Source organism: Crocodylus porosus, unplaced genomic scaffold, assembly GCF_001723895.1.
Source record: "Crocodylus porosus isolate Cpor-Errol unplaced genomic scaffold, CroPor_comp1, whole genome shotgun sequence".
Taxonomy (NCBI): Eukaryota; Metazoa; Chordata; order Crocodylia; family Crocodylidae; genus Crocodylus; species Crocodylus porosus.
This window is the reverse complement of record NW_017728943.1, coordinates 28,689,633-28,701,638: the sequence shown is the minus strand read 5'-3', so window position 1 is coordinate 28,701,638 and position 12,006 is coordinate 28,689,633. Positions and strand designations below refer to the sequence as shown.

The following is a 12,006-nucleotide window of genomic DNA, read 5'->3' as shown; positions in this document are numbered from 1 at the left end:
CTTTCTGTTCTTAGCCTGTAGGTTTTCAGCATAGCTTACCTCATGGCACCTTGCTCAGGTAGCCTTATTCTAACTCTGGATGTTATTACACATTACCTTTAGGATATGCTAAGAGTTCTGAATTGTCCATAAGTTAAGATGCGAAAACTAGTGCTAAGTGCTTTCTAAAAATCTTAAAGTTCCACCACTTCAGGTGAAGTTTATCTTTGAGCTGTTATCCAGCTTGTGTCATAGTAATGTGTGACCTCTCTGGAGAGATCAAACAACCAAATTCCAGTCCTTTAGCATCCCGGGATGCACCATCCCCTCCCTCTGCCTCTTGCTCAATGTGGATAAACATTCCAACCTGCAATCTCCACCTCCCCAGGGGGGTATGAATTTCTGCCTCCAAGGGTGTGATCGCATGCAATCAGTGCAAGCAGTCATAAGTGGAAACCAGCTATTACATACCTGTGTCAGACAGACAGAGTCAGAGCATGAGTCAAAGGATGTCTCCCCCAACCCAATCAGGAAAGCAACAAACTGGAGTTATGATGAGGTGCTGGACCTCATCACAATGTGGGACAAGGGGAGGACCACCGCCAATGGCATGAAGGGAAACAGGCAGACCCAGACATTTTATGAGCAACTGCAGCTCAGATGGTGGCATGGGGGCACCATTGGGACTGGCTGCATATCCAGACCAAAAATTACATCCCTGAAGTCACAGTACATAAGAGGCAGGGATGCCAGCAAGGTGTTGGGCACAGGGCACAGTGAGGAGCATCAACTCCTACTGCAAGACCAGATTGTCAAGAAGGACCATGTCATCATTACCCACTATAAGGAACTGGGGTGTAGATGGCCTGGCCTAATGGTTAGTTCACTGATGGAAAGCAGGGCCTAGGGCTGGGTCAAAGGGCAGGACCCATATATCAAAGCCAAAGGGAGGTCCAGAAGCAGCACACAGAAGCAGAAGGATGCAGCTCATAGACAAACCCTTGATGCCAGCCCTCTAGTGGCAAGTCAGAGATGTGCAGGACAGAGATGGCACGAAGCCCTAATGTGTGACTGCTCCAAGCTCGTTCTAACGTTGACACTGCCTAACATTCCACAGCACTTAGTGTGGCCTAAGGACAACGTGTAACAACACCCTCTCTCTGACTAGACCTTGCAGTCTTTACTCAGGCTGTGTTCTTACTGGCTTTTGTGTGAGCTAAGGGTGGTATTTGAATTTGCAATTAAACCTTGTCATGCGTGTTTAAAATATGAAGGATCATAAATTCATGCTTGTTAAAAATGCAAAGTGCTCTCTAGGGCATCTTAAAATCACGCCATTTGAAGTGAGGTTTATCTTTGACCTATGCTAACCAGCTTGATTTATCCTACTTTCTAATTGCGATCAAATGCTCAACTCACAGTCCTCCATTATCCCAGGAGACACTGCTCCCAGGTGGGCTAGCTATCCTCCTGGTTTCTGAAGCAAACCCCACCCCCATCCCAGTCTGGACATTGGAACAGCAACTGGGGATTAGGGACGGAGTTGCCAAGCTGCATGAGGGGGTGGCAGGGAACGGGACAAGTGGGCCAAGCAGGGGAGGGATGCGGGGCGTTGCTAGGGTGGAGGGTGTGCACACACATTGCAGCACACACACACAACAGAAAAACACACACATTGAAGCACCACACACAAAAGTGGCAGTGGGAAAGTGTGTGCTCACACACAAGCTCTGGCTACTGCCTATGGGGGAGCTCCCTGTGTACTACCGGGCTCCACCAGCTCCATGCAGTCACAGACGGCACCTCCCCCACCACTGCCCTGGCTGTGCTGTTCTTTGCAAGTGGCTAAAGGCAAGTCTGGGGAGGGCATGTGTGTGTGCCATGTGTGCTGTGCTGGGGGTGTATGCTGTGCATGTCATGTCTATACTGGGGGTTGTGCATGCTGCTGCTAGGGAGCTGGCAAATGGGGCAGACACAGAGCAGACTTGTCAGCTTCTAGCCATGCCCCTGCTCACCAGCCGGCTCAAGAATTGTGAACGTTACAGAGTATTAATCCCAAATGTGCCACTGTTTCAGCACATGGAACTCACTTTAACAGTGACCTAACATTCCTTAAAGTTAGCAGGTACCAACTGTAATCTGTAAGCACACCCCAAGTCTGATTGAGCACTGAAAGATCAGGCACTGAGATCTGATTTTGCAAGAACAATATAAATAGTATCCAAGTGGAGGGCCTCAAAGACAATGGTTCTCAACCCTTTTAGACTCAAGGTACTCTTCATTAAACTCAAGGCATCCCTTGTTAGACCCAAGGCACCTCTTAAAAATGCCAGATCTTACTTTCCACTAATATTTTGACTATGAAAATATAATAGAGCAATTCAGCAGCTGCAAAAATCTTAGAAAAATTCACATTGGGTCAAAATATTTTCGACACTATGGATTCCTATTTGAAATCTCTGGATTTATCTTGTGAATTACCGTATTTTTCGGACCATAAGACGCATTTTTTCCCCCCCAAAAGTGGGGGGAAAACGAGGGTGCGTCTTATGGTCCGAAGGTGTGTGTCCCGGGGAGACGGGGCAGAGCTTGCCCGCGGAGGCGGTGGAGCCCGAGCGGGACATCCGCCGCTTGTTTAGACCGTGTCCCGGGGAGACGGGGCAGAGCTTGCCCGCGGAGGCGGTGGAGCCCGAGCGGGACATCCGCCGCTTGTTTAGACCGGAAGCCGGCGCCCGTGCCGGTGGCCGGGAGCCGGCAATAAAAATGGCCGGCCGGAACAGACGGGGCAGGAGTCCGAAGGAGGGACTCGCTGCCGCGGAGACTGAGGTTCCAGGAGGGGTGCGTCTTATGGTCCGAAAAATACGGTATGTTAGCACACTTAACAGTGCTAATATTGTGTTGCACCCTGGGGTTCCCTTAAAAGGATCTCAATGTGCCCCATATTGCCATGGTATCCTGGTTGAGAAGCACTGCCCTAAGATGACAAGTGTTCAATCTGCATTATGATGTTGTTTGCTAGCAATGAAGTTTCTGAGATTTGCTTCACACCTTTTCCATGTTGTTAGCTGCAATGATTTAATTTGATTTTAGATTTATTTGTAGTAGCACACCTTCATCCTAATAAAATCTTGTATTTGATCTACCTTAAGTTCCAATATTTGAGTAGTAAGAATGATCTTTCTAGACTTCCCTGAAGCTGATGTGGAATATGGTAAGCACAGAGCAGTATTTTAATATTTACAGTGATGAAGTACAAGGCCACATCTTCCTTGTATTATGCTAATATTCCCACTGAAATCAAAGGAGCTACGTCCACAAGCAGGGGATACCAGCAGGATTTGACTCTTGTTCAGTACTTGATTTGAAAAGACAAAATTTGACAAGACTAATAAACTGAGCAAACTTTAGAGGGGCAAAAGCAGAGAACCCTTCTGAAATAATGATAAGGGATAACTGACCTTAGGTTGAGCAGGTACAGATCATAACACCAGCTGCAGAGACAGCATAATGATGCAAGACTGGCAGAAGGAAGCAAGTAGTGTTGCTAGGAACTGAGGTGCAAACATTCTTTTCCTTCTGCACAAGAGCTACAAATGCTTACAGTACCTGCTCATCAGATATCTCCCATCTAGAAGGTGCAAACGAGTTGAAAGGGGATGGCACCATGCCCCCATCTCTGCATTGGTCCACAGAGCTTTGGGCAGGCAGCTGTGCTGCACTAGCTAGAGAGATGGTACAGTGTACAGAGAAGAAGCTCACAGAGGGAATGTGCCTTCTGATGCACAGTCATTTCTGTTTCTCACCATCCAGATTGTGCAGCATTTGCAAACATCCCTTACCGGAGGCAGTGACTATGTGCCACAATCCATCCCATAATCTAGCATGTTCAAAATACTGATTGGCTCACCTTGGATAAGTAATCTCTGGCTCTGATTCTTTGTGATACAATTTTAGCGTGAACTTTCTATCCCTTAATAATAGTAAGGCTATTTTCCTATCCATACATTATGTACCTATCACATTACTGAGGTATATGCATGGCTAGGGAGAGCAGATTTCTAGTACAACCCATCTACAAGTAAGCATGAAGATTACACATGTCAGAGTACTCTATTTCCCACTGGCAAGATAGGCAAAGGAGCTCTGAAGCAATTGTTATGGTCTATTATATAAATTACACATTAGCTTAATGGATTTTCTTCTCTTCTACATCAGTGCATACTTCTAGGGAGTTATTCTGGAGGTACCCTGGTGTAACAGATCACAAACTGCCTGTTAGGGTCTTTGACTATATTTTTTTCACGAAATAATGTTCGATGAGACCAAAACAGAATGTTTTTCCGTCAGCACCGGATTATGAGCTCATCTCACATGCATCCATTAAGATTTATTTGACTCTTTTTGACAATCTTTTCTTCCTTTTTCTCAAACAGTCAGTATAGTGAACACACAATAACAAGGAAATTAGATTAAGAACCTGATTTCAGCTGGAAGGTGTTGCGTCATCTACAATTGTCCAATGTTACCGTATTGTGTGGCACAGGCTATATACACATGGTAATAACACTGCATAAAAGACTGCTATTTCCAAATGTACAAGATACCCAGGTTCCTGAGGAGGAGGGGAAGAATGAGACTTCTCCACCCTAAGACTGATAAAAGCATGAAACTCAGGATTTGAGGAAGGGCTATCTTTAGAGAGACCCCAAGGGGACCCAAGACACAGTTAGCCCCTTATCTGGGCCAGAGATACTTACTACATGCTCAAAAGGCTCTTTATACTTATTTTGGGGCAACACCTGCAACTCATATTTAATCAAACTCTCACTGAAACCAATGGGGAAGGATTCGTATTTACATAAATGCCCCTTTACACCCCTCTGCCAGCATAAGCAGACATTAACATTGGCACAAATATACTGGCCTTATTATACATGAGAATCAGGCTTTGCAAGTACTGTTTAACTGAGAATCCAAGGACTTTGTCTCTGGTGTTATTTTGGACCTGATCTTTCATGTTGCTGATGGTATGGAGCTCAAGGTATTCAGCATTCTGAACTGAGTCCCATATCTCTGAATCAAAATACGTTTTCATGTCAAATCTGTGTTTCAGGATATTCCCACACCCCTAGGATTTCCAAGGAATAAACACTTTAAAAAGCAAGGTAGTCATTAGAATATATGAATCAGAATGAAATAAGAGGTACCATGCAAATTCAGTGTTATTTTAAGACTTGGGGAAGTAGTAAAAAATCTATTTGCAGAGGGTCTGAATAGGATTTCTCACTGTTTTTGGCTGATTGCCCAGCTAAGCCTGGACAATGTTCACGATTTTTGAAAGAGTTTTCTTTTGCAATTATGGCAAAGAAAGGCATTTAGCTATTCCAAAAGTTTCCTTTGTATGGCTACCTCACCAAGAAATAGATGGCTGGGCTCATATTATTATTGCTATTAACAAGTGATAGAATTATTTTTTTCAGATTCAATACCACTGATTGTTTTGTAATGTTTTGCATTCATAAACATTTCAGAAGCAAGTAAATAGTTATTGTCATAGCACTGCTTATGCTGAAATTTACGTGTCAGAGCAACTGCTCTGAACTATCAATTATACATACTGAAAGGCAAACAGAGAAACCAGTCCAGCCTCCCTCATGCTGGTTCCAGCAAAATGTATTTGATTTGAATATTAACTACATCAAGTCTCATAAGTCTGCAAAATCCAAAATCAGCTAGTTGGAAATGATTTGATTCCTAACCACTGTCTGCTTCACTGTGCTGCTCCAGTACAATGTGTTCATCGTCTCAAACCAGAAACTGAGGATAGTGAAAATATGAAAATTACTGACCTTTCTTTGCTAGAGTATTATTGGGTTCATATTTCTCAATCAACTGCTGGACTTGCTCCTGTTTCAATGGTGGATAAAGGATTTCATTTAACCGTGGATCACGTTGCTTCAAATTTATGAAATCCATCATCTGATCAACAGTAAGGTATGGTCTGCTCTTGGCACCACTAGGGAAAAATTAAGTTGAGGAAAAAAAAAAAAAGACAACAGCAACACAGAGTAATTAGATTATTTTTCCTTGCATTTTTGTGAAATGTTCTGTAATTTCTCATAAAAATGGAAACAAGATTCCAACTGTTGCACAATAATAATTACGTTCTGCTAAGACTCTAAACTAATTTATGTTACCAGTAGGTATGGCAGATACGCTTCATTAAACATGTAGGAGTTAGATTTCAAAAGTGCCCAGCATTTTTTACATCAATGGGAGAAGAGTAAGGACAATGCCAAGAACATCTGAAAATCCTATTCCCAGATACCTGTTAACAGAGATTTTTTTTAGTTAAAAACAAAAGGAAATGAAATCCTGAGTCTTTCAAAGTTTCATGGGCATTCCAGGTCTAACCATTAGGCATCACTACCAAAAAGTAGCAACCCTGAGTTTATTATTCTATTACTTGCTTGTTTTATAGAGCCTCAAAAAATGTGAGGCACTTTGCAAAACATGCAAAAAGATCCCTGCCCACAGAGCTTGCCATCTGAGGCCATGATACTAAACTGGCTCTCTGTGGATTTGGCACCCCTGGGTGCACCCAGACAAGTGTGCATGTGTGTTTCTGCAGGGCCAAATAGCAATGGCACATACTTGTGCTGCAGGAACACTCCTGCATGCACACTCTGGTACATGGCAAATTAACCCGGGTCGGGTAGGGGAGGCTGGGCCAGCACCCAGGTTGGCCCCAGCAGCCTTACCTTGGGTCATGGGAGCCTCCTGGGGTTGCAGCACCAGCAATCCTGGCACACAGAGCCAGGCTGGCAGCCAGAGCATGGCTCTGGCCAGCCAAGCTCCAGCTTTTTTTAAGATAATTTTTTTTTCAGATACCAGGATTTCCCAGTATCTAATTTTGGCTCCACACTAACTAACAGGAAACTTTTCCCATGTGCCACATGCTTTTTGTGGAACCTCAAAAGCCTCTGAGGTGCGTAAAGCACATGTGTGCTTTTCTGGACGTGCCCCTTGTGGGAAAACAATAGAGTCCTTTGGCTTTATAAAGCACCAAGGTATGCCTGCAAAGAGGTAGGATTGGGGGTTTTAAAAGGATTCAGCATCTCCTTCTACTGAAGGCAATGGGATTTTTATCAGTAAGTCCACATGGAGCAAAGTTAGGCCCAGGTTGAGATTTTCTTTTTTTTTTTTCTTTTTCTTTTTTTTACAGTTATTGGGTTGTGCCTTTGAAGCATCACTGCTCAGGCGAATTAATATCTCCTGTACTGTCACTTGCCTAGCCAGTCCCCCCAGGATTCACCACTGGATGTGTAGATGGTGCAGCCAGTGATGCAATGGTGAGTGACAGGTGCTGATTAACAAACCTGTCTCTCTTTGGGATGCCCCAGAGAAGTGCCTAAGGGTGGGGTAGTGGAACCTCTTGGGTGAAGGAAATGTCCCCAGAAAAGCCGATGAGCCAGAAACGTGTTGGCCAACAGTGCCCATGCTACTGGGACCCCATCCATTCAGAAAAAGCAAAGTTACAAGCTCAATAAGACGGACTCTTCCTTCAACTCAGAGTGGTGCTCTGACTCGAAGCTGCAGCAGGATTATGCCAATTGTCATGACCTTTGTCTTGCCATTGGAACTCTACAGATCCTGCTGAGAGAGAAGGTGAAGGGCCCATGGCAACTCCTTCCTTCTTTGTTCTGCCTAGGCATACACATCGAAGGTCTGTGCTTGACATGGTCGCTCGTCCTGGTGGGGAAGGACCCAGGCGTTCAGCAGTGGCTCCATCAGAAAGCCCAGACTGAGGTCCACAGGTGAGCCAGGAAACAGCATGTGTGTCAACCACCATCTGGTGAGTGGACCTGTACTATGGGCAACTGGTGCCTCCTGAGTCTGAGAAGCTGGTGGGGGCATTGGCGGCAGGGACAGGGTTGGCAAGCACCTGCAGAAGCTGGCGGCGGCATCAGCAGTGGAGACAGGGCTGGCGAGCACCCACAGAAGCTGCCAGCAGTGTTGATAGCAGGAATGGCGCTGTCACGCAGGGGGCACATGCCCCCCCCATATCCTCCCTACCAGTTGCCTATGACCTGTAGTTACTACGGAAAGGTATGCTGCTTGCACTCTGGGCTCTTCTCTCACACCACTGCCAAGCACAACTGACTGACTAAGTGACTTTTTCCACAACTTTCATCTGTCAAGATGCTGGACAGGCACAATTGTCCATTCATCTTGTCCCATTTTCTGATTCCCCTGGTAATAATGAAGAAGCTATAATGGGGCAGAGAAATTAGGAAGTGTACTTAGGAAGAGTAGCCACTACTTGTCATTACCTGTTTGCTCACCAGGGGCCAAATTCAGCTCTGGAGAAAGCAGGTATAACTAAGTGAAACCCACTTAGTTCAGTTTTGTGTTTGGCTCTCACACTGGTACATAGGTTGCTCTAGAAGTTGTTATCAATAACTTGTGGCAGACAAATATGTAAATAGTAGCATCCATGAAATCAAAGCAAGTATTTTATAGCTGAAAGTTCTGATATTGGTGAAAGAAATAGAAAATGATTTACTTGTACTGATCCAATACCAGAGAAAAGGGATCATGAACCCAAACAACTAAAGCTTTACAGTTTCAGGTGATTAAGAAACTAAAAACATGAAATTGACTGAAGCAAAGATGACAGGTAATTTCATTTACACAATGCTGCTACATATGAGTTCTAATTGCATCATGACTGAACCCTCATCACCACTCTTTTCTTTTTGCAGCTCTCAGTTGGTCTTCTTGGGCATGTCCAGATGAGCATGGTCATGTGGTATGTGGCACTGCAAACATGTTTGCAGTGCCACATACTGCACAGTCCAGTGTTCTCCATGCTGCAAGAATGTGCTGCCCAGGTATGTGCTGCTCCAGTTTTTTTCCTGCAGGTTTTTTTGACCCCTGGACCCAGGGGTAAAAAAAAACTGAGGAAAAAAAATGAAGCAGTGCACACTCAGGCAGTATGTGTTGCTGGAAAGCAGAGCCGGGCTGCCTGCAGCCATGCTGCAGATGCTGGCCAGGTTCTGCCTGGCAGGATTGCTGTGGCTGCAGCCCCAGAAGGTCCACAGGTAAGCCTGCTGGGGCTAGCACAGTGCTGGCCCCAGCCTCCCCTACTGTCCCCGGGGGTAACTTGCCACACACCAAATCGTGCGTGGCACCGGCATTCCCTGGGGACAAGTAGCTGTGGTGCAAGGTGCACCGCTGCTACTTGTCCCCAAGGAACCAAATGTCCACACGTCTGGACGTACCCCTTGTGGTTTAAATGAGCCTGTCTCAAATGTATATTCTCATTTTTATCACTTTACTTTCACTGTAGCCTAAACTAGCATCATCCACACTTAGAAACAAGGCCTGGCCAGTCTGTTCCTGTAGAAATAAGCTACCGTGAAAGTTTGCCCATTCCAAATGACTGCTAGAGCTTTGAGAGAGGAACAGTGTATCTACATTCACATCCTAGGTTAAACAGGAGTCCTGGCTGACATGGGAATCTGTTCTTGGCAATCACTTTGTGATGCTGTAGGCCAATTAACCTACTTTGCCATCAGTTGCAGAGAGAAAGTCAGTGAAGGATAAACAATAAATTTGTATCTTTTCTTACAACTCAGAGAAGATGTGGTCAATTTCAGGCCGAGGGCAGAGGTTGTTTAGAAATATTCTGTATACTTCTGGTGTGAAGTCTTCTTGGGGGATTGAATCATTCTGTGAAATGGAAAAAAAAATAAAGTAAAGAAACAGCACTTTTTGTTCTGTTTTATAAACAGGTTGCTACCGTGTTTCCTTTGATTTCCTTCCTACTGTCTACAAGGTCACTGCCTTTTCAGGATAATAAATTCTCTTGAATAACAGATCCGTTTAAAGCATGCATCTTCCTTCAAAAAATAAATAAATTCATCATCACATTTTTAATAATTTGGAGATTGGTTGTATCATTGTGTCCTCCCTAAAAACAAGTTCCTCTTTGGTTCTTTGCAGAAGCATAAAAGGGCACAAAATAGCTCCTTATTCTCTGATATAGGTTATCCACAGTAACTTTCACAGTGGGCTGCTAACCCCAGACTCATATAGCTTTATAAATGGGGTGGAACCCAGCATTCAGTTTAGCCAATGGAATTAAACTAGCACAAAGGAATAAAAAAATAATAATGACATGGAGCAATAGCAAACTACTTATATCTCTTTGGAACACACAAGAGAACCAGATCAGAATTTATATAACCTTGTTTCTATGTGGTACTTTCCAATATCCCTGTTATATTCTACAGAATTTATCCATGCAGATAGCATTGCTAATTTTAGCTCTCATGCAAATTAGACTGTTTTATTGGAGTAGATAAAATTACTTGGGCCTCCTTGTGGTTGGCCTTTTCCTGGGACTCAATGGCCATGTCCAGATGAGCATGGCCATGTAGTATGTGGTGCCACAGACATGTCTGCAGCACCACATACCACATGTTCAGCTGTTCTCTATGCTGCAAGGGAGCAGCTCAGGGGAGTTTTTTTGACTCGTGGATATCCAGGGATGAAAAAAACCTTCAAAAAAAAAGCAGAGTGGCGCATACAGGGGCAGTGTGTCCCACTCAGAACCGGAGCCTAGCTGGCCGGAGACACACTCTGGCTGCCAGCCAGGCTCTGCGTGGCAGGATCGCTTCTGCTGCAGCCCCAGGAGTACCTTAGAACCCCAGGTACAGCTGCTGGCCTCAGCCTGCCTTACCCTACCTGGGGTAACCTGCTGCATGCCAGAGGGCATATGGCACAGGCGTTCCCTCGGGACAACTAGTGATGGCACAAGGTGCACGGCTGCTAGTTGTCCCTGGGGAACCAAATGTCCACGCATGTGTGGAAGCAGCCAATGGCGTCCTACCTACTCGCATACCTATGTAAAAAGCTCTGATTGTAGTCTTCCAACCCAGGGAAAAGCATGGCCCGTGCTTTCCACAGGCCTGGAAAAAGGCAGAGAGGAGGCCTTGAAGATGGTGTAAGCAAGTGCAAGTCAATAACCAAGTGACCTTTGGAGGGGTCTATTAAAATATTCTGAGAAAGGAAAATGACATACAAAGCAGTCATCATGCACAGGAAACCTCATAAGAAACTCTCTCTCCCCCAAGCCTTCCACCCCTAAAAACATGAAAAAATAGAATATACATATCGAAGTCTCAGATCCTGCATTTCTATCTTGTGAGCACGTACCATGTGGAAGAACAACAGAATCAGGCAATGCCACTCTGCGGTTGCAAGCTAATGCATGGCTCTGATCAACTGGAAGCAGTGAAGTGGGGGTGAGAGGGACATACAAAAAGTAATTTTATGGTTTGTACACAAAGCTATTTCCCTTTAAAAGCTGCTGAGACTGCTGCTGAGCCTACTTGTGTCAGAAGAAAGCCTCTGATAGAGGAAATCATTGCTATTATTTATTCTGCTGTTTAGCACAGTTGCCAAGGGAACCGGAAGCATCTATTCAAACCTTTGTTGCAGGGAAAAGAAGTTTTCGGTATCTTTCCTGTTTTAGGAGAAAATATGCTGTGGGCATGACTGTATCTCACCCTTCCTGGCTGAGCCTGGAGGGGTGTTTCAGCAACAATCATCCTGTGATATTCTTGCTAGGAGGCAGCACATCCAAGGTACCCTTCTTATATAAGGTATATGAAGGTATACGTCATATAAGCCATGTCAAGCACGTGCTAATCCAGTGCATTCTTCAACTTTAATAGCCATGTAGCGCCTCCCTGCTCTCCTTCACAAGGTACCCACTTTGGAGGGGCCAATTTTATGCCATTCCTCCACATACAAAAGCACTTTCCTTAAAGTTTCTAGGCTTTGTGGCATGGTGAAAACTAACAATGAGACTCTGCTTTCCCCAGCACTGACTGGGTGAAGAGTTTATTCATCAGAAATGGCAGTTTTGATCAACCTGGAAGGACCTGGCCCATTTTGTGAGGAGTCTGACAGAAGAAGCAATCTTTGCCTAGGGGTATATTCAGAAAGCTGAGGAAC

At 44.7% G+C, this 12,006-nt stretch overlaps 1 protein-coding gene across 5 annotated transcripts in view; it reads right to left on the bottom strand.

Moving 5' to 3' along the window:
* Positions 1 to 12,006, bottom strand: part of PLCB1 (phospholipase C beta 1) — a 740,315-nt gene that overhangs the window by 248,688 nt on the left and 479,621 nt on the right. For all 5 annotated transcript variants that reach the window (XM_019549094.1, XM_019549091.1, XM_019549092.1 and 2 more), the window contains 2 exons: positions 9,614 to 9,714; positions 5,829 to 5,995 (listed from right to left, as the gene is read on the bottom strand). In XM_019549094.1, the coding sequence (XP_019404639.1) occupies positions 5,829 to 5,995; positions 9,614 to 9,714 (268 nt within the window). The remainder of the gene's footprint in view (positions 1 to 5,828; positions 5,996 to 9,613; positions 9,715 to 12,006) is intronic.